This window comes from Pholis gunnellus (genome assembly GCF_910591455.1).
Source record: "Pholis gunnellus genome assembly, chromosome: 18".
Taxonomy (NCBI): Eukaryota; Metazoa; Chordata; class Actinopteri; order Perciformes; family Pholidae; genus Pholis; species Pholis gunnellus.
The window spans coordinates 5,165,498-5,191,863 of NC_136545.1; the positions used below are offsets into that span (position 1 = coordinate 5,165,498).

Sequence of the window (26,366 nt, forward strand, 5' to 3'; positions counted from 1 at the left end):
CTTTCATGCCACCGATAGTCTTAATATCCTTTTTTTCTCTCACTGTAACAAAAGTTTCTGTCAAAACACACACACACACATACACATAAGCGGCAGCAGTGCTTGCGCTGATTCATTTTATCTGTTGTGTCACAGCATGAGGCGAGTGTTGGAAACCTCCGAGCTGTCTAGAATAATGTCTGCTCCTTCTGAATTCTATCCACCGGGGGAGGGAAGAGAACGAGTTCTATTAGAGCTCAGCGCTTCACAGCGAGGCAGACCTCGGAAGGATTTACACGTCGTCGCTAAAGGCTTTATTAATGGTGAAGATGTAATTGATGAATTCACTTACCGATCATTAATAAGTCGCTCAAATTCATGGATTTTTGGGTTGCCTCGTGTAAAAGAATGCTCTTTTTTTTGGTTTGTAAGATTCTCCGCCAACGATCTTGAATTGAAGGCATCAAGACCAAAATGAGTTTATCGATGGCCTACAGTCATATAACATTTAACAGACAGACGTAAAGAAATATATCGCAGGTTTATTATCAAGTATGCAGTGATCAATGCAAGCTCATAACCTGGCAACCCAAAAGTGCTTTTTAATTCAAGCTGGCAGGGCAGTTTATTATTGATCTGTAAAAAAAAATGCTTCAGATGAATAAAGTCATTAGTGATGACTGATGGCAAAAGCTGTCAGAGCTACCACTAACAATAACTGCACTCCCTGAATAAATATGTACTTTTTGAAAAAAAAAACGACAAAGCAATACCAGAGAGAAGCAGATAGAAGGGTCAACAATATGTATATGAAACAATTTTAGGTAGAAACTTCCAACCTCTCCCATTAACGAGTATGTTTAACCACGACTTGCCCCAAATCCACTCAACCAGTTTGAAAATGAAGAACATCTATAGAGCTCAGCTGGTTAGTTCTCCAACCCTGGTCCAAGCTGGCCAGTGCTACGCCATGAATGGCCGGTCTGCGTTCGAGGGCGGGACTAAGCGAAGGGTCATCTCGGTGGTTTTGAGGCGTAGGTATAGATGTGGATTGTTAAAGGTTCCCTGAGGAGTTTTTGACCTCTTATACCACTATGGAGCTATGTGTCTATGGACTACGTGTGTCATGCATGTGCACCAGGACGCATATATGTAACATAATCTTTGTTTGTTTACAAAAAAACAACACAGGGCCCCTTTAAGTCACATGTTGACACAAGTTTCAGTGACTGGAATGAAGCGTTCCTTTCTGTTTCCTCTCTGCATGTTCAAACAGGTGCCTTTCAAACTGGTAACAGTGGCGTAGTTGATCCTGAAGGGTATCTCACTGTGAATATGTACCCCCCCCCCCCCTGCCGATTCGTGTCCGGATAAGACTCTCGCACTTATAGGGGACGAGGAGAAAGTTCCAGCTCATTCCTACCGCAGTTTGCGGCAGCGCTGAGATGAAGTTTTGCTCTTCGAAGGAAGCGATTGTGTCACGAGGTGTCCAGAGGTGAAAAGGGGACACGGCGGTTATCATTAGTGACCTGATCCCTGTCCTCGCCACAATTCTTCCCTGCCTTGAAGCGAATTAACATTTTTAAAAATGAATCCCGGTTCAAGGGGGGGTGATCCAGATTTTTGTTTTGTTTTGGGAAGAGTGAAGCAGTGCGTTCAGAGCGCCCTGACAGAATACTGCGAAGATAACTTTCCCCGCGTCCTGAAAAGGTGCCCTTGAACTGTAAAAGCAACTGAAGCTCCACATGAAGGTTGTGCGGTGAGGAGTGGCGCACCAGCCAGGATTTGAAGTCTCCGTTTGAAGTGTCTTTATGAGCAAAGTCTGTGCTCTGACTCCCTGAATCAAGCTAAGCCCGTCTTAAGCAGAGGCCTCCACTGTCTCCTCCGCTCTTCCTGCCTTTTTCTCCTCTGTTCACTCGAGGGACGGCTTTCTCTCTGTTTCACCACCATGTGTGCTGTCATAGCATACTAATGGTTTAAAAGGACCCGCTCTGCTGCCAGGGTTGTTCTTTCTATTAAAACTAAGGAGGGCTGATTAAGACGCCTAAACCGAGCCGACTGACGGCGATCATTGAGATTATAGCTTATTTTTCTTTTGTTTTATTACAATAAGCTAGCTTCTATTGTGTTCTGTTGACCAATTAAAAATACTTTTCAATTGACTAATTGTTATAGTCAAAATACATGCTTTTTTCTCTTTTTTGTTGTCGTTAGTTGATTATCTTTCGGTTTTAGGCCGTGCCTCAGACAAAGCAAGCAATCTGAAGACGTCACCGTGAACTCTGGGAATTTTAGAATTATGGGTAGATTCATCTATAAGGACAATAAATAGTAGTTGCAGCAGTTGCTTCCAGAAAACATGTTTTATTGCTCTGCGTGTCTTTGTGAAACCGAACCAGAACACCCCCATGTTTCATAAATCTTTGCATTCGATTCAGAGTATTAATCTATCACCTTTTTTACATGTCTGAAAAATGACTGTACTTGGCTATTACAGCAGGCTGCACAAAACATATAATCACATGCATCGATTCTATGCAGAATCTGACACCCACGAGCAGACGGGAGACCCCCGCCGCACTGGATATACCAATCAAATGTCCTCCACAACACGTTACGTAACACCCGCAGCACACCGAGCGCTGTGATCCAGCTGGAGCGTTTCCAGGCGCTCGCGTCGTACATTGTACTGCAGGGAATCTTGTGTGCTACATTTTCCAGCCCTTGATGTTAAACGCCCCTCGTTTGTTTATCTCTCCCTCGGCCTGTGAAAGTTTGAATCTGAGCCCTCTGCTCCTCGAGAAATAGGAAAAAAAAATAAAAAGAGCGTCAAGGGGTTTCCCAAGACGACGATGCCGTGCACACAGCTGGCATACCTCCCTGTGACGGGTCACATGGATGTGGGCGCATGTATTCTATTTCCAGAACCAGTCCTGAGCCACTTTAATCCCCCCCCTGCCTTGCCTCCACTGCCATGGGGCAGAAGCGAAAAAAAAAAGTCTGCCCACCCCCCAATAAAAAAAGTCTGCCCACCCCACCGTGGAGGAGCAATGTTACAGAGATTGAGTTGCAGGTTTTCCCGAAAATAGATTCCCTGACAGAAAAGAGTCCTCCGCTGGCAGATTGAGGGTTTGATAGAGACGATATCGCTGCACGGGAAAAAAAAGACTAGACTCAGGCTTTTAACTGAGGTAAGACCTCATGGTGTGTGTTTGTGTGGGCGAATGTGCAGAGATGTGTGTGTGTGTGTGTGTGTGTGTGTGTGTGTGTGTGTGCACATGCTGCCACAGCTGGTTCCAAACAAACAATGCTTTTTTTCTTCTTTTTTTTGCGTGCTTCTGTGCGCTCCCAAAAATTGTCTTCTTTAAACGAATTTAAACGACACATTTAGTTTCTATATAAACCTTGGCCACTTGATATATGCTAAATATCCCCTCCTTGGTAATAATAATAATATTAAATACCACACAGAAAGCTCTGCAGCATGATCAAATAATCTTTTTATTCTGGAGCGTAGGCTTTGTGTGTGCGTTTGCGTACAGTTCAGTGTGCATTTGTGTAAACAGGGTGTGAAGAGCAGGCCGGTGGGGTGTCGGGGTGTGAATTGAACATTTTCATGTGGCGGTGGGCTTTCTTTAACCTTTTCAACCCACCAGTGAATCCGTCGTTCCAAATGCAGCCAAACGCTCGAACCGGCATCAGCTTTATATTAAAAAAATTCTCGCCAAGTTCCCATGACACCACACAATTATGTGGAAAAGGGTGTGAAAGGATGCGGACGACATCTAGAATTTTTTGTTTGATGTGATGGTAAAGTGCCACGGTTTGGAATATTTCATTCCATGTAAGCGATGCATGCTGTAGCTTCAAGCAAGAAAGTATGTGGCTTTGCTGCCATTTATATATATTTTTCAACTTTGAAGCTATTTAAGAGGAATCAAATATCCGAGTGTGAGGTGAAATGGAATGCCAGGAGCCACAGCAGCGAGTGTGGGTACCTGTCTATGCGTGCATGGCTGTGTGTACGTATGCACGTCCACGTGGTATATCTGAGTCTCCATCAGGCGGATACCTCTGGTTCTGAAAAGTCAAGCTAATGTCAAAAGTCAAGCTAATGCGGAAGTGCCTTAAACATGCATTCTTTCTAATGGCCATCAGGGGGCGACTCCTCTGTTTTCAAATAGAAGTCAGATTGTATAGAAGTCTATGAGAAAATGACTACTTCTCTCTTGATTTATTACCTCAGTAAACATTGTGAACATGAGTTTATGGTCTCAATCTCTAGTTTCAAGTCTTCTTCAACACAGCATGATGTTCATTTAGTAAATTATGGTCCATGTAGATTCAAATAGACCATAAAGCAAGGAAAGATTTAGGGCGTGGCTAACTTGTGATTTAATGGTTGCTACCGCGGCTTTGTTTGTGTTTTTGTCCAAAATCTTTATCCCTTTCGCAGTGTGTTTCTGTTTTATGAAACGATTTATTAATCGTAGCATTCTTACAAAGTTAATAGCTCCACGCTCTCTCAGGTTGCAAAAAAAAAAACAAATGCCGATGTCGAGGCATCAGAACCATCGTCTGCAAACCAATGGGTTTGGTGACGAGTGCGTACACTTCTCTACAGTCTGTGTGCAAGCTTCTGTTTAGGTGAACTTGTGCATGCATGTACATGTGTATGTACCTAATACAAACAGCTGCTCATCCTTATGGCATCATAGTAAATGTTAAACGTTAGGAAGCTGTCGGGAGCATGACCGACGCAGGGGGACTGCAGGTTAGATCTGTGTCCGTCCCCCCAACTTTACTGAAGTAGGCCTACTAAATTGCTAAAGTAGCCTCATAATTTGTCATATTCTCTCGTACATGCCTAATCATGTGCATGTATTGGGTTTATTTACTAATAATTTCATAATTACAGTCATAAAATCATAGTGGCCTAGAGCTCGAGGAAGTTTTTAGTTGTGACGATCGATTAATCAGCTTATCAGCTTTTACATCCACAACCACCTGTCACGGTCGCCTCGTGGTCGTAAAGACAAAACATTTCGTCTGCCTCGACGGATCCCCGCCAACGGAGACAGACCTCCTCCGCTAAATTTAGAGCTTGGTAATAAAAGCAATGTTTGGCTACATGAGCCCATGTGGCTGCTCTGAAGACTCTGCCCCGTCTCTCACCCCCACTTCCGTCCTGGATGTGTTTGTCGGGGGGAATCCACTTGAATGCATGCTTTTCTTCCCCCACTGTCCCCAATGTCCACTTCTTTAACAGGACGGTGCTAATGGTTAGCTCCAAAAGCTCCTCTTCCATTCACTACATTTAGTGTTTTAGGATAATTCATATCCTCCCCTCCTCCTCCTCCCAACGTTTATCTACTCTGGAAACAGCATGGTGCTAGTTATAATAATTAGTCTCCCCTTGCTCTCCACTTTTAGCGGGAGTTAAAAAGAGATGTCACTTTGGGAGGGAGAGGGAGAGGGAGGCAGCAACTGAAGCAAGACCCGGGGCTGCAGCTTGCACTGCCGCTAAAACAAATGCCGCCTCTTTATTCCGCTGTACTGTTGAATTTTGCAGTGCAGTTATGCTAGCGCTGAACATTTCGGGAGCGAGCGAGGCTTGTCGGGAGCATGAATAAAAGAGAGGCTGGGCTGGAGCGGTGCAGGATCCTGCTGCGCCAGATTTAGATCTGATACAGAGGGAGGAGAGGGAGCAATGAAAGAGGGCAGAAACTCCTGCTGCCGGGACGGCCGACCATCTGCATCGAGTATCAGAAGTCAAAATATGCTTTTCACTCTCTGCATTTAGCCAGTTGTTCATGACAATCTGCATGACATAGCTCCGCTCAGATTGATTTGTGTGTGTACAGTCAAACCCTCCTCTGGCCCCTCACTTGATAAATAATGTCATCGGTTAACTATGCTTTTTCTGAGTTCAGAAGGGGCTGTGTTGTGACCTGTCGGCGTGTGTGTGTGTTTGTGTGTGTTGATGTTCCAGCTGAACTCCCCGATGAACTCGGTCAGCAGCACGGAGGACATCAAGCCGCCGCTGGGCCTCAACGGCGTGATGAAGGTGCCCGCCCAGCCCTCGGGCACCATCCTGTCGCTCACCAAGCACATCTGCGCCATCTGCGGCGACCGCTCCTCAGGTGAGTGACGTCGACGGAACCACGGCGGACACCCGCTGCCCAAACGGGTGCAGCGTCCGCACAGGAAGCAGTGTAGAATGAGTGTTTTTTGCAGTGTTACAAGTTGGCTTAATCGACTCCTATAAATACATTAAAGTTCTAAAGATGGAATGACAATGATGAATTGAGGTAACAAGTGCAAGAGTCACAACCTTACCAGGAATTTTATGAATGATTTCACAAGACTCCCCAGTGAAAAGAAAGCGGGTCTAGCCAGCGTCTTCCTAAAGCTGGTGCACTGACCACACCGACCAACCTCCACAGATGAACTCCGGTCAGAGAACAGCCCCACGGACCGCTCTGGCAGAGCTACGCACCGCAGCTTCTTTGCTGCGGGAGATCTTCCTGGAAGGACAACAGTCAGCGGAATTCTGGGCTAAATGGCGTGGCCAGAAAGAAGTATGAGAAACTGCATACGAGGGCAGCAGCAAGCAGCATGAAAGGCACATGAAAGAAACTTGACGATGTGAGGCAGAGAAAAACATCGTTCACGCTCCGATGAAAAAGCCGAAGCTCAATTGGGCTTCGGCTGACATAGAGAAGCGCTGTGTCGGAGAGGGGAAAAGCAGGCCCGACCTGTCACTCATGGGGAAAAGGGGGGTTTTCATCCCCGGGATGGAGCCGTAATTCATTGGACATTCTGTGTCATCCTGCATCATCGGTGCCGCATGGAAGCAAGTGGGGGTGAAGGAGGGGGGGGGGGGGGGGGGAATCAAAACAACGATTAGTAGTGAATCAGGCTTCATTTAACTGTGCACGGAGGCTTCATTCATCTTCTCTGGTGGTCCGACCGGCAAAGAGCGAACAAAGGAAACCGTTTCATCCATTACATGTAACAAAAACAGGAGACGAGCCCTCCCACCACCATAACTCTAAGGATGTTTTTCTCTGTTGTACATTTCGATGACCCATTCCCTCTCTCTCTCTCTCTCTCTCTCTCTCTCCCTCCTCAGGTAAACACTACGGGGTGTACAGCTGCGAGGGCTGCAAAGGTTTTTTCAAGCGGACGGTGCGCAAAGACCTCACCTACACGTGCCGGGACAGCAAGCACTGTGTCATCGACAAGCGCCAGAGGAACCGCTGCCAGTACTGCCGCTACCAGAAGTGTTTAGCCATGGGCATGAAGAGAGAAGGTACAGCACATACCGTAGAGGATAAAGTCCCACTTACCCATTGCCCCTCACATCTCTACTAATACACATAGACATTTGCACTGTGAACACAGTTGTCAGCCGGATGAGTTTGGTGATTCCAATTTAATGTTAAACTGATACAAAGTTGCAAATGTAAAGCACCTGAGATATGACACTCTGGTTAGAAGATGCCCCTTTGTCCTCTTGCTTCCTAGAAGTAAAGCAGTTTGTTTTCCCATCCTGCCTCTATCTAATTACTACACTTGCACTCACAGCTGTAATTCTGCTTTGCTACATCATACAGTTCATTGCAGCCATAGGCTTTGCTGTATTTAAAAAAAAAAGAAAGAAAACGGTTCTGCTTCAAGTACTACTTTTGCGGGGAGATAATGCATTTGGCCGTTGCCGCCACAGGAACCCGGTACTGCTGGTTGCTGAGCGAGGCTCTGTGAGAACAGGCGGTCCTCTGGGAGCTCGATGTAGACCGGAGAAATGAAAACATAACAGTGGAGCTGTGTGAACGTCGGCTCCCCTCTGCATCCTCTGGAAGTCACAGTTCGTGCCCTCGCGCTCTTAATTATTTGCATAAACTCGACGGTTGCGTGGGACGGCCTCCCCCAGTCGTTGTGAACCAACTCGCTCCCATAAACACAAAGATTTCTCTTTGCTTAAGATGCTCAATACGCACAAATCGGTCCAATTGGATAATGTCTCGTAATTGCACGGCATGGGGTAAAGCGTGCACCGCATTCCTCAAATTAGAGGCTACCGATGGAACGCGCCTACCGCTCCTGCCCTCGTTCAAAAGCACACAGGGATTTAATCAGTCGCACGGTGAGGCCACATGTACAGAACATGCGGTGGTGCAGGACGGGACCTTTCATTAAACATTCTCTTTAAAATCACATCTTTAGTATCCATGCAAATGTGGTTCAAGATATTCTAACTGAAACCGGCATGTTTGACATAAACATAACAAGGCTTCATGTGAAGCCTGTGTGCATCAACTACCAACTACAGCCATAAGATTAACAAAGAACGGAATTATTTTTTCCTGACTGCAAACATTGCATGTTTCGCGATCCACTTCGGTGCATCGTCGATAGTTGTTAGAGTCTGATAACGTAACGAGTTGGACAGAAAAGGCTTTATCGCACCATTGAAAGGATTTACTCAAGATGCAAACTTCCTGCAAACTTAAATCACTCTTCCAAATGCAGAAACCCTGTCCTCTCACAGTAGAGACTGGGGATTATGGAATCCTCAACTGTGACATTTAAGGTTTGACTACCATGAATGTCATACTGAAGTGCCTCTCGGCTACAAGTCCTGCTAAATTGAGCTTTTAAACCTACTCTTTTGTAACTTCCAGGTCGAGTGAGTTGGTGTAAAAAGAGACAAACTAACTAAAATAGCAGTTTGTGTTGTAAAGTTCTTCCGTTAGTTAGAAAACCCCAGTGGAGGCCAGCTGATGAATATTTTTCGATGGGATCACCTCACATTTCTGCACAGTTTAGTTAGCATGCTGTCATAAATGTCCCAAACAGATACATTTTTAGATAGAGGTACCTTTTATACCTTTTCGCGACTAATCTTAAGCTAACATTGACTTGTACCGCACAGTTTGAATCCTCCTTGACTAGAGTTGTTCGGTCACAGACACAGAGTCTTTTAAACTAAACTGACTGTACTGAATCACCATCGGCCAATCAATGAACACCGTTGACAGTCCAAATGTGATAAAAGCTTACTAAAAAATGCTCTCCGGTCATTGAGAGTTATCCTGACTTGTAAAATCGGAGTTGAATACCTCCTGTGATTATTGGACGCTTACAGCAAAAGAAGCACCTCGAGGAAAAATTGGGTGGTTGGGGGAGGGGGGGGGGGGGGGGGTCACTGGCAGTGAGGTGTGAGTTTTAACACTCCATGAGGGTGTTAAAAATATCAACGCTCTCAGCAGTGCTGTTAAGCACCCTTTCGCACATTGAGCAAATCAATCAGTGCCTCTCACCATTACGGTTACCGGTTACAGATATAGAGTGTATAGATTGTGCTGAGCGAGCCGGGGAGGGGGGGGGGCTGAAGAGGTGTGAACCAGGTGTGTACGCGCAGGTGCACAAGTGTACAACATAGGTGAACAAGAAGAACGCATGTTTTTTGGGGGGACGCTCTTTGGATCCAAGGCCACTTTGTCTTGACCTTTACTTGGCCTCCCCTCCCTCCTTGCTTTTATTTATATCATTGTTTGGCGCTTTTACTCCTTTTCAAGGATATTATCATTTAGCGCCTCTCGCCTCACTCTCTGTGTTGCCTAAGCCCCCCCCCCCCCCACACTACACCCCGAGGGCTGCGGTTAGAGAACAGCAGTAGCCCAGAAGGCTAAGCGAATCCACAGAAAAACAGGATTAAATGAATTTATGCTCTCCCTGTCAGGAGAGGAGGAGGAGGCGGGAGGAGGGAGGGGGGGCGAATAAAGCTAACATGATTTCAGCCCTCCTCACCTCTCGCTGACTCCAACACAAGTATTCTACCCTTGGGCTGACCTCCACCGCCAGACAGCAGTTCCTCTAAAATGGGGCCCCTTTCCCCCACTCCTCCTCTAACTACCCCTGCTTCCCTTTCACCGCCCCAACAAGACCACGGCCTCTCTGATACAGGACTCAAAAACAGAAACCAGAGTAAGGGAAACGTAAGAAGACAGATCATTCTGCAAACCTAATGTGTGTGTGTGTGTGTGTTAGGCAGGACGGTTCTCCAGGTGTGTATGTAAGCTTGCATGCCGACATTGAATTTCCAAAAGCCCTTTCTCATTCAACGCGTCGCGTACCCACACTTTCTTTTCTTCTTATGTGTGGAGGATAAACTTTTTTTCTGTGGTGTCTTGAATTAAGTAAATTATAGCCTTTTGAAAAGACAAACACACACACACACACACACACACACACACACACACACACACACACACAGCTTTTCAATCCTCCCTTGAGGCCGGAGGTGCGGTTTCTCTTGCCTCCGCCATAGTGAGTCTCGGTGTCTGCTCAGCACACAAACCACTTCCTGTGTCTCCTTCGCCAAGCCAATCAGACGACAGAGCCGACACGCTTTTGCTTCGACCATATTTTTTATTTTTTTTTTACACACGACACGGAAAAAACTAAATCTAGACAAAGTCCTCATTGATTTCTGTTTTTCAAAAAAATATTTTTAAGCCGTTCTGGCGACCACGCATTGCATAGAGGAGTGACAGACGATGCTTTATTTATGTGTGTATGAATGATTAGTGTATAAAAGGAGCTGTCTTCTTTGTCATTGAACGCTACGTAAAAACACGTCTCTTTGATGAGGAAGCTGTGGGAAGTCCTTGAACACGCTACCTTCGTTGTGCATAATATCATGTCGGTCTAAGTTCAAAAATATGTTGCATCCGTACTGTCGAAGCAATTATTGATGATTGAACTCTTGGATATGTTCACAGGCATAATACATACTGGGTCATGCACTATTCACTGGCGTACACAACGATGGTAGCAGGCACTCACGCATGCAGGCGCGGGAACACAACTCAAGCATGCGCACACACAGTGTTCACTTTTCTGCTGATGTGCACCAGAGACTGGGCAGTTTGGTTTCTCAAAAACGGGCAGGAATGAATATAAGTATCTGATCGAAAGGGAAGATTCATCTACTACTTCAACAGCTGCACTGCCTTATCAAGTCATTTCATCTCAGCAAGTGTATTTTTTAACTCATTGTTGCACTAGGAACTAGAACACTTCATTGTGGAAACTTTTTTTTTAACAAAAGTTGATTGGAAATGAGTGGAATAACAACCACCACACACGCAGATTGGCGTATTTATTATTATTTTTTTTACAAATGATAGACGAAATGATTGACTGCAATCTGGATTTAGCGGTCTGTCACAGTGGCTAAGAATCCACACTGAATCTGTTTGAATTCGCTTGCATTAAACGTTTTGAGAAAGAATTAAAGCTGCATTAATAAATGGTTGGCCACGAGACAAACCTTTCAAAACACACCTGATGAATGACAATCCAATAGTCACTCTACTTTTAGCGGTAAGAGTGAATAAAAACAGTAAGTGTGCTGTAAAACAACAGAGTGGGGTATTAATTATCTGAGTCATTACAAGTGACCGCTTTCACATCATTAATAGTCATTTGATTTGTTGTAAACATAAAAATCATTGATTAATGCAGTTTTAACACTTTGTAACTTGTACAGTATCAAGTCATTTTTGTAGAAAACCCTCATCACAACCCTGTAAGCTTGCAATCCTGAATCTTTCTCTCAACATGCACATGCTCTTGAACACATGTTGACATTGGTGGAAGAACGATTAATCTTTATGCTGATTAACAGGGACAATTAATGTTATTTTGAGATAATAGACAGTTGGCTTTGTAAGAGCAGATGTCTATTTATTTGTTTGTTTGATATAGTATTTTACTGAGCCAACACAAACAATCTGCTCTATGAATGCAGTTGTGAAGTGCATGAAAACGTTTTTCATTAACAAGTTGTGTTTTTTTATATATATATATATATATATATATATATATATATATATATATATATATATATATAATGCCGATATATCGGCCATTAAAAAAAATCGGTCAGCTAGTGACTAGGGAGTGTAAATAAAAACCAAAACCAAAAACAGCAGTAGTGACCGGAACCAGTTTTGTTACATGCAGCCGTTCAGGAGGAGCGCCAGCGAGCCAAGGAGAGAAGCGAGAACGAGGTGGAGTCCACCAGCTGCGCCAACGAGGACATGCCCGTGGAGAAGATTCTGGAGGCCGAGCAGGCGGTGGAACCAAAAACCGAGACCTACATCGAGACCAACCTTGGTGTGCCATCCAATTCGGTGAGTTGGCGTTTTCACGCATTCTTTTTTCAAACAATCACACGCTGTGTCATTCTGCAACAAGTCATCACGTTGTGTTGGAACCAGTGGACGTGCAGCACATACCCTACTTTTTCTCTCTTGTAGATGTGGGAAATCGAACAGTTTTCCTGTGTTAAAGCCTCTCGTGTGTTATTGACTTAATGGGGACAGATTCTGTAGTGTAGTGTTTGTTGCGGTTAGTATGAAAAAAACGTAATGCATTATTAAGTACTAATACGTAATGATACAAGACTTCAAACTGTAACTGTATCCAACTCTACTGTCAGTAAACTCACAGAGGAGAAAGCTAAATGTTTTTTCAGATTTATGGCTCATGGCTTATACTTTATTTTCTGCTTTCCAAAATCTTCTTGGAGCTGTGCCACCATTGTCCACATTTAGTTTTATCTTTCCAGCTGCATGTAGCTCCTACAGTATCACATTTCTGCATTGAATCGCGGAATCGAGGCACAGCACACTTTAAAATGTGTCTGCAATCATGGACTGGATGTAAGAGGTGGATGTAGTCAGACAATCTGACTTATTTTTGCAGCCAGCGGAGTCGCTCCCTGATGGCCGTTAGAGAGAATGCACGTTTGAGACACTTCAGCATTGGCTTCACTTTTCAGAACCGAAATGTTGCCGCCTGGTGTGTGTGTGCTGACAGCCTAGCACATATTTACTTTTGTTATTTTGCAGTGCAAACATAGTGCTCCTCATGTGATTAGAGTTGCCATGCAGATTGGAATTGAGGACGTGCCGTTTGAAAAGCATTTTCTCTGTGTCGTGGAGTTCCAGGCTGTCAGTCGGTAAAGATGCTGCCTGCCGGTAAAGATGGGTGTGATTACCGTTCGTCCTCCCTCTTTTAGTCCCTTTGGAGGTGACTGCTTGTAGTGTGGAGCGCTGCTTTACCTGTTCACCTCGCATTATCTCCTTCGCTCAGCTGTGAGTTCCCTCAGCTACCCCCCCCCCCCCTCCTCAGTACTGGCTGGGCACTGTGGGCTGTCTTTTAAACAGAGGAGACTAACAGTGATGAATAATGCAACAGGCAGACTGTTCCTGAAAGCATCCCACAAAGCCTCAGCTTCCTCAGGAATTCTGCTGCAACATGAGAAACAGAGGAGCTGCACAGCAGCCTACCAAAGGAGGGAGGGAGGGAGGGAGGGAGGGGAACAGAGACTTGAGGAGGGAGGAGAGAGAGAGAGGGAGGGAGGGAGGGCTTCTTCTGGGATTCATCCGCTTCAGGGGATGGAAATGTCCTATGAAGTCAAGGTAGAAATGTGAGGGCTGTTATGTGAGTAAATGGGAGCTATTATAGGGGAGGGGGAGGGGGGCAGATAGAAATGTAGGAGTTGAGCCTTGACATTAGGGAACGGGAGTAGGAGCGGGGAGTCACGGGGGATCGGCTGGCAGCTCAGACACACTAATGCACTGAGTGTGTTTTTTGGGCTCAGCCACGGCGGGGTCCCCTCGGTGCCCGCTGCCTGCCTGACACCAGGAAGAGGAGCTTTTCTAAAGAACTACCGAAGAGATGAAAACGGCGCTAATATACAGATGTACAGGGCTGAGAATCTTATATTTATATGTGGAAGCAAATCGGAATCACATCACGATATCAATCCGTGAAAAATGGCCAAATTCCTGACTCTGTGCAGGTTATAATTACAGCAGAAACCTAATTTGTAACATGATTATGTTTTACATAGAATATGAATAATTTGGTCCAATGTAATGCAATGAACATAGTTGTCACATGATATATGTGGTATATATCCCTATTTATATTGCAATATTGATGTCGGTCATATAAACACCTCCCTGACGTAATTACGTATTAACGCATCATTTGCCAAAGTTGCTGAATGAAGAAGTTGCTGGCGTTGCCACGCGTCATGGAGCCCATGGCTTAGTACAAGGACAGGGGATTTGGGCATTCCAAATGAAAGAAAAAAAAAAAAACTGGGCAGAAAAAAATGTATTATTTGAAAACTCGGGCAAGTGAAACGCTGCGAGATACGACTATGAGTTTGCAAGAAAACACCACTTTGAGCTGAGCCACACTGGAGCCCAGGATGTTGGCAGAGTGTCAGCGTTCAGGGTGTCCTGACCACAAGGACTCCCCTTCTCTCTGAGTCCCCCCGCCCCCCTCCCTGTAAGGTCTCCATTGAGAGGCACTGCCCCGTGCTATAATTAATCACAGGGCCCGGGCCATGAGTGTACACCATGAATAGGCCACCAGCCACTGTCTAATGGCCGGGGTCTGGCCAACCCCAATGCAGTGTGTTTATCTCATGGTGACCTAGAACGGGAGTTAAACAGGCGTTAGTAATGCGCCTCCAGTCCGGACGGGGGAGAGGAGTTCTCATCAGGAGGAAGAGTGGGAGGAAAAGAGACGCGATCGCTCACCGATCCCTCCGTCGTTTACGCTCCGCCATCTGTGCATCGCCGTCTTTTAAACGTTTAGTTTCCTATCTGTTCCTGAGCTCACGGCAGGAAGCGCTGCTGTTATTTGGATGGTAATTAGCTGATGATTCATGCACGCTCCAGCATATGAGGACAGTGGGTTTTTTTCTTAATTTTTATTTCAATTCTAAAAATATGGGACACTTGAGTAATTCATTTTCCCACTGATCCGCACGAGCGCCCGAATTTCGCTCTGTTGTCACGCCAGCATAGTCTGGTTCAAGCTGAATAATGAAAAATTGAAAAGGCAAATCTTCTCGTCTCCCTCTCCTCGAGTGATGAAAATTTCATAGGACGGTATGCAAGCCTGGCATTTCTCTAAGTTGCGGGGATGATCGGCCGTGGCGGGGGAAGCATGAGTGGCCATAAACCCCTTTTGATTTGCTGGGAATGAAGACACTTCCTTTTTATTAGTTTTTTTGGTGGCAGGCATTTAGAGATCTGCTGAAGGGGCTAAAATCAAAAATATGTCTTCTCTTGCTTTCTGTCTCTAGTTTCATCTTTTGTCCAGGCTCCCTATTTTACAGCTGTGATCTTCACAGTGGTAGAAGATGTTGCGCTGTGAGATATCCCCATGTGGACCTTTGTACTTGAAACGCAGAGGCCCATGTTATTCCCTCCCAGGCCATGGCGGTGCGCCCCCCCCATAACACCCTTAAATGCCGCTCTGTGACTTGAACAGTAAGTACAGTAATGCGATGCCGGAAGGATTGTTGCAGGAAAGTGTAAGCTCCTCTCCTCCCTGTCATCTCACTCAGGACAGGAGCAAAAGAAACCAGGTCAGCGTAAACACGGCTAAGATAGCCATTCAACATTCATGAGGCCCGCCGTGTTTAACGAGAACCCTGGGACTTGTGTTCTTAGGAGGGGTTGGCCGGACGCCGAAGCCTCGTTTTCTTTCTTTTTTTAAACTTAAGTTTTTCAGCTGGGGCCGCTCTTTAGAATGAATTAGCCGAAATCTGTTCATCTGTTCGAGAGAGAGGGGAAACGCAGCTCGCTGAAATCTGTCGCGCCGTAGACACGACGTCCACGTCTCCCACGGAGATCAGATGCTGAAATATTCATAAGATGCCTGTTTTCTTTCCCCCCCCCCTCCTGAAGAAACAAACCCCCAAAAAAATAAACGACTTTCATTTTACAAAAACAGTGTCGGCTTTGGGTCTGTTTTTTTTTTTTCTTCATATCTGCGACTGCTCTGCAGTCAGTGTGAGTTCCACAGCGTGGAGGAGAGGGAGGGATGGTCTTTGGCCTGCGCAAGCGGAGGGACGTCTTCTCCTTCATCTTGAACTAATCTTCTCCGGAGAGCTGCCGTTGATGCCGGAGATCCTCCGAGCTTTTTACCATCGATCTGTGGGATTTGGGCAGAAGGAAGTTTACGGGAGAAGTTGCCGAGTTTGTCGAGTTCACACAGGGATTCTTAGAATTTAAGGATGTTTACTTGATTTTTAAGAAATTATGCACAAACGCGTGTGCACAGAGTCTTTGTTTACACACATGCACATCATGGGTTTGCGCTCCTGGGATGATGGTAGATTACTCGTCAGAGATTGACAGTATTCTGTTTTTTTTGTTTTTTGTACCTCTACCCAGATGAATTTACATTCTAGTCAGTTAGTTCCACTGTATGTGTGTTGCATTAGTATTCAGCCACTGCTCATAAACTCCCTGTTGGTCTCCCAATCTGATGTGTTGTGACGGTTAAGGACAAGCAGTCCTTGTTCTCTGGACTGGCGTTTCAATAGAACACAGAAATGATGATGTCAACAGGAGCGCTCCTCATGTGCAGCAGCGTAGCTAACATTACGGACACAGAGATCCTAAACTTGTTATTTAGTCCTGGGAATGCTGAGCTTTCTGTCTTACAGTTTGCACATTCAGGATGACGCCAGTATTTTGTAGACTCTTTAAATTTGACACTTTATTTAGGACAAACAAAACCTAAAATAAACACAAGCTAACTCCGCTTTTAGACCGAAGTGTGTGCGTGTTCTGCAGTCCTGTCTCCAGCTTTTGCTCACTGGTAAATGTGTGTTTACTTGAATGGGAGCTTTTCATAGATGTGTGCGTAAAGAGGTCAATTGTTCTGCAATTGAGTTTGCTTTCACAGCAGAAGTACATATGCCACAGTCACCCTTGATATAACACTTAACGCTACTCAGCACCTAAAGAGAAGAGAGGCTTCTTTCTCTTCTTTTTTTTTAAAGCATACGCACCATGTCTTACATAACACATATTAATATATTCATCTTTGGCCTTTCTTCCAGCTTTTATGCCCATCTCTCGTCCAGACTTAATAGATCTAATGCAGAGAAATCAATGAGGGATTGAAGCTTTCTCCTTGGCTCACCTTTTTATTTCACAGAGGAAATAGTCAGCGGTCCTATTTTAGGCAGAATGTGCTGTGACGTCCATTAGCCGGACCGGTCCACTACCGAGAACTGCTTGTTTTGATCATTTATCAGAATTCTTTCTTTTTTTTTCTCCTCAGAATTGTTTTCAACGGTATTAATAACTGCACCATACCAGGTTATTATATGAGCTGCTGACGGATAATGATGGTGGACATTTGTTTCATGAGTATGTTTTACTGTGAGTAAATATGAACACTCATTACACACTATTATTGGCTGAGTTCTCCTAAAGGCCTGATAATAAAGTCCCACTGGAGCTCTTTAGTGCTTGTTATGTTGTGAAGTGTCAGGAGGGGCCTCTTGAGCTCCCATCGCCCGTCTGAAAAGGCTGATTTGTGCGTCGACTGAAAAGGTCCCCAAAGAAAGATCCTGCTTGGTGAAAGTCGTTATTTTTATTTATTTTTCTCTCTCTCACCAGCAGCTCTCTGCAGGTATTTCCTCCACAAGCTGTGAAAGAATCACTGTTTGTTTAGTGTTCCTACTTGCTCCTCTTAGGAGGTTATCAGCATGGTACTGATGTAAGTGTGCGTGTGTGTGTGTGTGTTGATAGGTGGCTAAAGCCGACACCAGGCTCGCAGCCACATTAGAGACAAGAAAACAAATATGTCACACCTTTTCATTTCTAACACTGAGATTTGTGTCCGTTCATCTGTTTCCCTGCAGCCCAACGACCCGGTGACAAATATCTGTCAAGCGGCTGACAAACAGCTCTTCACCCTGGTGGAGTGGGCCAAGAGGATCCCCCACTTCTCTGAGCTGCCGCTGGACGACCAGGTCATCCTTCTACGAGCAGGTCCGTCAAAAGAAAAGGGCTCAAACCGGGTCGTGCAAAAGCCGGCTGCTTTATTCCACAATGACTCCTTCAGTCAAGTGCGCAAACTCTGGCAAACGCTCCATGACTACTTGAATCTAGCCATTTATTATTTGAACGTAAAGGAAATATCCATCAAGCACAGTGGTGAAAAAAGAATACATGAGTATATATTACTGTTTTCTTAACTAACATTTCATCACCTTGTCTTTAAACAAAGATAAAACAACAGTTTTAACTCGGGGCTGCGTATTGGCAAGAATCTTGCTGATATGATACGTATCACGATACAGGGTTTATGATGCAATGTAATGCAATACTGAAAACTGTCACAATATAAAGAACATATGCATAACAGATGCATAAAATCTGATTAGCAAGAAGTTGATTTTTTTTTTATGCAATCGGAGCAGCGTGTCTATTTAACATGCTCATGTTTTTTGTGAACGGTGAACCGAATGTATCTGTTTGCAACTAAGGAGCTTGAGCGTTCCCGTTAACTCTCGGGACGGTTAGCGACGCCCGCGCACTGTGTAACGCCAGCCTACGCAGATGATCGCACAAAGGTGATTGTGCTCATTTCTCTGTTCGTCGCATTATTCCCGAAACGCCAGAGGGCGTCCAAACAAAATGTACTGTGAAGTAGAGAGAAGATAACGAGTGTAAACGGCAAAATGCCTTAACCCAACCTGCTCAATGCCGAGGAGGGATTGTGATTAACTGTGAACTCACATCTCATATTCATGGACTACTTTATTACCTTTATACGAGCACTGTAAAAAAAGAGAGTCGAGTATTAAATGCATTATTAAGAAATGAAGGTTGAATATCCTGTGAACAATTTGATTTGGCTGGTAGAAAAATATACTCAAATGTAGATTTTTAAGACCTCCTGGCTCTAAAGCATAAACAAATAGTAATAATAATTACCTTCTTTTTAAAGTCATTTGACATGTTTATAGGGCTTTTAGCAGTGAACTATTTGGCAGTCACGTCTGAAAAGCCGGTTACAAAAATAAGTAAGAAGTAGGGAGGGTCGAGCTCGCGCCCGTTACAGCCTCGTACTCGCGGGACGCATTTTTGCAGGCGCCTGTTTTTTTTTTTTTTACATGTGTGGGTTCTGGGACTATTTTCACGTTATCATGTGCAACAACTGTTGCAACGAAACAGTCGTTGGTAATGAAAATCTTAGGCTTCTTTCAACAATGCTCATTAAATATGTAGGCCTATTTCATCACAGAAAAGGAAAAGCAAATCGAGACTCTATACACGCAGAGATGTAAACAGGAATGTAGTAAACTGCAAATGGCTAACGCAAACCGTCGGATATGTTGCTGTTGAGTGCCAGCTAAATAAAACATGCCGAGGTTTTTCATTTTTATGATACTGTGAAACAGTAGATAAATACGACTGATGAGAAAAACATGTTGTAGCCGCTGACAGAGGAACAGGCACTGAATAACTAGATGCTAGACCTGGCTCTCTATCTGTAACCAGGTAGAAACGTCAAACAGAACTTGAATAGACTTCATTTGGCCATTGTGGTGAATAGCCTTCTTGGTCACGTGACTGAGACGAGAGTCAGACCCACCAAGGTCAGAACAGCTCACTGTGTGTATCTGAGGCAAAGCTAACCGCTGAGGATCACAGAGGCAGCCGCGTAAGAACGCAGAGGGAATCATCCGTCACTTCTCTTCCATTCTCTAACATCACGTGCACGAAAAGGTCTTCTGGGTTTTCTTTCAACATATTGCCCTCGTTGCCTGCTTGTCGCTCCACATTACACCATTATATTCTAAATCCACCTTGAGGGGGGGGGGGGGGGGGGAGTTGCTATTACACACCCTGAGAAAAAAAGAGAAAGAAATCCTCCCATCACTCCTCATCCTCAGCACATACAATGATGGAGACACTTCAGCAAAGCAGAGAGAGAGAGAGAGAGAGAGAGAGACATTATTCTGGAGCTCAGGTTTTCTATAAATAACCGCTTTAGTTCTGCTGTATCACAGATAGAAGCATCGCGGGCTCCTCTCTCTCTCTCATACCCAACTCAACTCCGGGGAGGAGAGGCGAGTGTTGCCAGGCAGAACAGTTAAAGGAGCCCCGTCGCTCAAAAGGCGGCGTCCTTGTGTCTTCGCCACGCCCCCCTCCGCCCCCCTCGTGTGTCAAGGCCCTGCTTTGGCACGTCAAGCCCGGCATCTTTATCGCGGTGGCAGGCGCAGTTCATCCCTTTTACACGCTTGTCTCCCCAGAAAGCATGATTCAAACGTCTTCGTAATAACCTGATGCCTGAGAAAGCTCTTAACGCGCAGCTTAATTGATTCATTGGAATCCCCCTCCCCCTTTGTTGTCAGTTTCATTTTGCCTGAATGCTGTGTGAACTTTTGTACCGGGATTTGCCAGTTCAGTTTTGTTTTTCTCTTCTTTCTTTTGCTCATACTTTCCCCCCTCCATCCTTCTCCCCATCTCTGCCGCAGGTTGGAACGAACTCCTCATTGCATCATTTTCGCACCGCTCGATATCGATTAAGGACGGGATCCTGCTGGCGACCGGGCTGCACGTCCACCGCAACAGCGCCCACAGTGCCGGAGTGGGAGCCATCTTTGACAGGTGGTTATTCCCATATTACTGGACTTTTATGAAATAAGTGCAACCTACAGCCACCACTTTCAATCTTATCAAAACATTTTTAATAAGTGGTTCATAAATTGAAACTAATGGCTTTGTTAGTGGTTAATAACTGATTTATAAATGTTTTACAGGTCAGTAATAAGCCCTTAATAAGGACAACTATGTTACCAGATTTGGGAAAATATCTTTGGGTTATAACATTGGTTATTAATGGCTTATTACTGATCTATTAAGCATTCATAAACCATATGCTAACTATTAAGATATACCCCTTGGTAAGACTCATCAGAAAGTGATAAGATCATAGGCATGTTTCATAAATTGTAACTAAAAGTTTTGCTAATGCTAATAGATTACTTATAAAAGCTTTAGCAATCGGTAAGTAAGCCTTATTAGAAAGTGGCAACATTTTAGCCATACTCAAGACACAGGTAATGTTTTGTTCATGTTAATAAATAATGCATTAATGATTTAATCAGTAATACTCCATTATTAATGCCATAATGCTTGCCAGGTTGTGATCATTTGCTTTGTCTTTCTAAGTACCCCAACCATTATTAATACCTTGTTACTGATCTATAAAGTCTTAATAAATCATGTATTAACTACTGATGAAGCATTAGATACAACTTTTATTAGAAGGTGGTTTACAGCACAAGACATTTGAAATATCAACACCTAGACTGGAAGTCACAAAAGAACTATTGATTTATTCCAGTATATTAAATATGTACACCTGTACGCATCAGGGATCTCACAGAAACACCAAACTGCTACGAAAATCCATGCACAAGCTTCTGGCAGTGAAGTCGGTCGGGCGTGCGCACAAACTTCAACCCCGGTGACTGTTATCGACATTCCAGCTGTCTGACACACTGACATCTCACACAGGGGTCTGCTCAGCAGCATCGCACCTTCAGCTGAACCCAGAATGCGTAATTTGGAAAGTTATAAAAGATACAAGCAAATCATATTTTTTTTTTATAATTTGATGATTTATTTAGAAAATGAAAAGTGCAGTTTTAGTGTAAATGGTGCTGCCATCAGACCCATGTTAACAGCAGTCTGTCTCCTCCTCCCCTCTTGTGTCTCGGCCCCTCTGATCTCCGAGCCTCTGTGCCCAATCATCAGCCACAGGACATGTTCCATCTCCGGCATTAACCGTGGCGAGCATTAAGATGCAGGGCGCTGATAGCGTTTCTTTATCTACTCCCTCTCTCTCTCTTCACCATACAAATGAAGACACTGATTAACTTAAACACTTGAGTCTTTTCTTTTTTCCTTTTCCTTCTTTTTTCTCTAGCCCCGTTGTTCCTCCTTGGAACAAATTGAATTAGAATGAGCTAAGAGCCACAATTGACTTTACTATCCGAGGGAGGGAGGCAGAAATAGAGTGAGAGAGAGAAAAAAATAGAGCGGGCGAGGAGAGGGTGTGACCGAGTCAAAGAGGGGTGAGGAGTTCGAGCGACTCAGCGCACCGACACTCCCACCGGTGATGTCACGGGCAGACGGCGGGAGTGTTTGGTGTTGGACTGCAGCGTGTGTTTACTCTGTGGCTTCCCTTTTATAAAAACCATGCACTAAATATAATGGCTTTGCAGGGTTGTAAACTTTTCCACTCATCTAACTGTTCCAACGTGGGCTGAGCGTATATATGCTCGAGTGTATTTGTTTTTGTTTTTTCAAATAGATTTGAGCTGGATAGATGGTCATTAAAACCTATTTTTAACGCCCCAGTCTGGATCTGGATAATTCACAGTGCGTCGTTTACACACAATGCGTCGTTTCCTGTGAGCTTAACTTCTCTGGCACTCCGTTATCTGATGAAAAATATGATTTTAAAAAGTTGATTTTGAATTAACCACATCTCTGACTCTCTTTTCTTTTTCTCTCTCTTTTGTGCAGAGTGCTCACAGAACTGGTGTCAAAGATGAGGGACATGCAGATGGATAAGACGGAACTGGGGTGCCTTCGAGCTATAGTCCTTTTCAACCCAGGTAACTATCTCTGTGAGCTCGCGTGCGCTGTGGCAGCTGAGGGAAGCTGTAGATCGGGTGTTTTGAAGATGATCGGTTGTTCTTTGACTTTAGAATAACAGCTTAGTGGGTTACCAAGCTACATGTTAAGAATCTACAGCACTGTTGACATATTTCCAATGTGGGATTGTTCTCTCAGAGCGACACAGTGTTGCTGAGCAGCTTTGTTTGTTGAATACCAATCTTTTTTTACTTTTTTTATTTACAGCGCTATTGCTTCGAGCTATAACCAAGAAAAACAACATTCAACTGATATTTATATTCCTAAAATAGAATGACTCATTCAGGACTTGAAGCTAAGTAATACTCCACCTAAAATCTATTTTTAACTCCTCCAATATGCTGGACAGATGGCTGTAAAGAAATGTATTCAAACATCCAGAGAACCTTCTCAAACAGCCCCTGCAGTACAATCCAATCTCTCCACTGCCCATCAGTATTCTAAGTGTCTCACAAACAGTCATATTTTCACTCAAATGTGGATGAATGCATCTCTTGAGGTGGAGCTTATAATAGCAGGGCAGAGCAGTAGTGGAGTCGGCCATATGTTTTGAATGTACTGAGCACACAGAGGGAGAAGGGGATTATGCTGCAGGAAAAAATCATTTAAAAAATTTGAAACGTGTCACCGCTGGGATCCACTTGAAATCTGAGGTGGTTTTATATGTTTTATATGGACCTTTCAAGCCAAAGAGTTTTGATAGCGATAGATTTTGGGCGTTGGACTTGTGACTCAGCTTGACCTCGTTAATGTAACTCGAGAATTGGGAACTGGCTTTTCACTTGCCTGTGTTTTCTTTGAACTTGACTCTGGACTTCTCTTGTGAAAGTGAGACTTGTAAAACTGTGCTTCCACCTCCTGAGTAAAATAAAAGCTGAGACTGCATATTCTATTGATGTGAATGTACTGAAGGCGTACACATGAACTATTTATTTAACTAGGAAGGTGCACTCACACGTTGTGAATCGCACTTCATTCAAAACAAAATTCCAAGCTGTCTGCCCCCCGTTGCTGAGTTGCGGTGATGTACTCAGCAGTCTGTGCACTAGTCGTTGCGTTAGCCAAACACACGGCCCGAAACAGTAAAGGTGAGCTGGTACAGCAGTGTGTTAGCGGTTAGATGTCACACCGTTTAATACAATAAAAGCTTCCAAGAGGTACTCAGCAGTGCGTGTACTAGTAGTTTCGTTAGCTGTTAGCGGTTTAGCCAAACACACAGTTCAAAACCATCAAATTTGAGCCGTAGCGTCCGGGAGTTACGCAACAGTGCGTCACCTGTTAGCTCTTAGCCGAACACACCGCACACTGTTATCCCCGGACTGTTGGAGATGCACTCAGCTGTGAAATCACTAGAGGCCCCCACCAGAGTGGTGAGTGAGGAGAAAAGCAGGCGGTCAGCAGCAGTATAAAACAGACAATAAAAGGTGTTTAGAGAAAGTGCGAGTCACAGCAGCCACCAGAGGTCTTTGAGCATACAGCCATTACTGGCCACCCAAAATGTCGTGCAGTTTGCTGCAGCAGAACGCGAGATTCACTCATAGACACGGACACAGGCGACCGATCGCATGATTCTCCTGGCAGGGATGATAATAATGCAACATCCTACTGTGAAAGGAAGCTTATGACAGCGCGTTATATTTAATTGAGGCCCATGTCTTGCCACGGCGCGTGTCCCGCCCGCTATCAGTGTGCTGCTCTGTATTTAAACCTCCTCCACATGGCAACCAAAGTAACCCAAACCAACCCATGAGTGTGACCCAGGTTTTTTTTTAATGACTCAGTGTGGGAGCCTCCCTCCGTCCCTCTGGGGCCACTGTGGATCTGTTGAGCCCAGGCACACACTGATCCTCTGTGCTCCTCGTTTCGTTCAGGCCAGATCCAGGCCCACCAGCCCCGGTTCACATCTCGGCCTGATTCCCTGTTAATTAGGGGTTCACAAGACCGGTCTGACGGAGGAAGCAGTTGGTGGGTGGTGGGGGCTAAAAAAAGGCCCTCAGTCCTGCCTTTCCCACACTGTGTGATGGAGTCCACCCGCTGACAACAAAATGTTCATTCATTGTTGATCAATTGTGCAGCGCTTTGTTCCTCCGAAATGTTGCTCAATGACGCGTTTGTGTTGGGGTTTCCAGCGGAGCTTAACTTAGCGCCGTCCTCATTGGACTAACCCAGAATGTGGCGACACACGTCCACAGTGAGCCCCGCGGGGTTAAAACTCAACTTGTGAGTTCGTAAGGCCCTCCATTTGAAACTGCTGCGAGAGTTTTCACGAGACAAAAGCGACCGCAAGAATGTGGAGAAGAGGCATGTGTAGCGGCAGGGTTGTTGTTGTTGATTATTTGTACTTTATCTCTGTGTCTCCACAGACTCTAAAGGTCTGTCCAATCCAGGGGAGGTGGAAGCTCTGAGAGAGAAGGTGTACGCGTCTTTAGAGGCCTACTGCAAACAGAAGTACCCCGACCAGCCTGGCAGGTATGAACATGTGCACATCCCCACACTCTTCCTCATTGGCTCTCTCTTCATACAGCACTGCTCCTCACTAGGGGCAGGATACGAGGCGAGATGTAGCCTCAGAATATGAGTAGTGTTCTATTACACATACTTACATAAGGCTCTATTACAGTAAAGTAATGTCATTTTCTGAGCTCACCAGACTGTTCAAGCTACCCTTTACAATTATAATTATTTAGAATATATCAACATTACTGATGATTATTTACCAAACATCTCATTATGTACTACTTTGGTTGAATACATTGCAATGATTAGAAAAGAAAAGAGTAAATTAGCTGTTAGGATGCCAGAATTAATTTTGGTCTTGTGTTGTGACAGGTTTGCCAAACTGTTGCTGCGGTTACCAGCGCTGCGCTCCATCGGCCTCAAGTGTCTGGAGCACTTGTTCTTCTTCAAGCTCATCGGGGACACGCCCATCGACACCTTCCTCATGGAGATGCTAGAAGCCCCGCATCAAATGACATAATAGCAGAGAGGGTTGCCCCCCCCCCCAACATCTACCACCAGCCCTGGATCGGCATCAGTGTCTCTCCAGCGAGGGACAGATCACGTGACGGATGGAGAACCTCCCCCTTCCTCCCTACCCTCTCCCTTTTGGATGTGTTTTAAGACAATGAATGCATCATGTCTGTGGGTCTGTTTTATACCTTGTAAAAAATATATAAATAAGAAATATATATATATATAGATATATAGATATGAAAATCACGTGGCGACACAAGTGACAACAGTGGACTTCAACTAAGGTCGGACAGAAGACAAAAGAAGCGCATTGAGCCATCCTTCCCAACCTTTCCATCCTTTCCATCCTTGCTTTTCCTACATGGCGACGACAAAAAGCAGACGATCGGGTTTTAACACCCACAGTTGCAGGTATTTTAAAACAACAAAACACGGCGTTGATGTCACATTTGGACACTCAGCGTTGTGATCGGGGACAATCGTGGACTGGGAGAGCCTCAGGCCGCCTAGACTTGGACCTGAGCCTCTCTCTCTCTCTTTTTCAGGACTGAACTCACTTTGGGGGAGGGACGTCACGTCTTGCACTAGCCGTTGTGAACTTTATGGAGTCGAAACTCGGGGGGGGGTCACGAGAGGGGGGTCACGAGACTGCAAGTGCTTAAAAGAAAAAGAAGAATAACCTCAGGTGTCTGCCCGATTCCAACGGATACAGACCACGTCTTACTCCGTCAGCACTGTGCGACATCGGGGAGGACGACGTTTGTAGTCAATCGGCCCTTCAGCTAACGGCAATCGATCGAGTCGGGAGTCCGCCTGCACGCGGGAGAAGATGCA

The 26,366-nt window shown here is 44.9% G+C and overlaps 1 protein-coding gene across 3 annotated transcripts in view; it reads left to right on the forward strand.

Annotated features, from left to right (window-relative positions):
- Window positions 1-25,705, forward strand: part of rxraa (retinoid X receptor, alpha a) — a gene marked incomplete at its 5' end in the record, with an annotated part of 88,888 nt that extends 63,183 nt beyond the window's left edge. For 2 of the 3 annotated variants that reach the window (XM_079178488.1, XM_079178489.1), the window contains 8 exons: window positions 5,972-6,122; window positions 7,115-7,294; window positions 12,001-12,185; window positions 17,744-17,873; window positions 20,369-20,501; window positions 22,428-22,519; window positions 24,923-25,028; window positions 25,389-25,705. In XM_079178488.1, coding sequence (XP_079034614.1) covers window positions 5,972-6,122; window positions 7,115-7,294; window positions 12,001-12,185; window positions 17,744-17,873; window positions 20,369-20,501; window positions 22,428-22,519; window positions 24,923-25,028; window positions 25,389-25,536 — 1,125 coding nt within the window. In that variant the 3' untranslated portion in view covers window positions 25,537-25,705. Of the gene's footprint in view, window positions 1-3,110; window positions 3,171-5,971; window positions 6,123-7,114; window positions 7,295-12,000; window positions 12,186-17,743; window positions 17,874-20,368; window positions 20,502-22,427; window positions 22,520-24,922; window positions 25,029-25,388 lie in introns of those variants that run through there. The other variant, XM_079178490.1, reaches the window with a different exon arrangement.
- Between the last annotated feature and the right edge of the window lie 661 nt (window positions 25,706-26,366).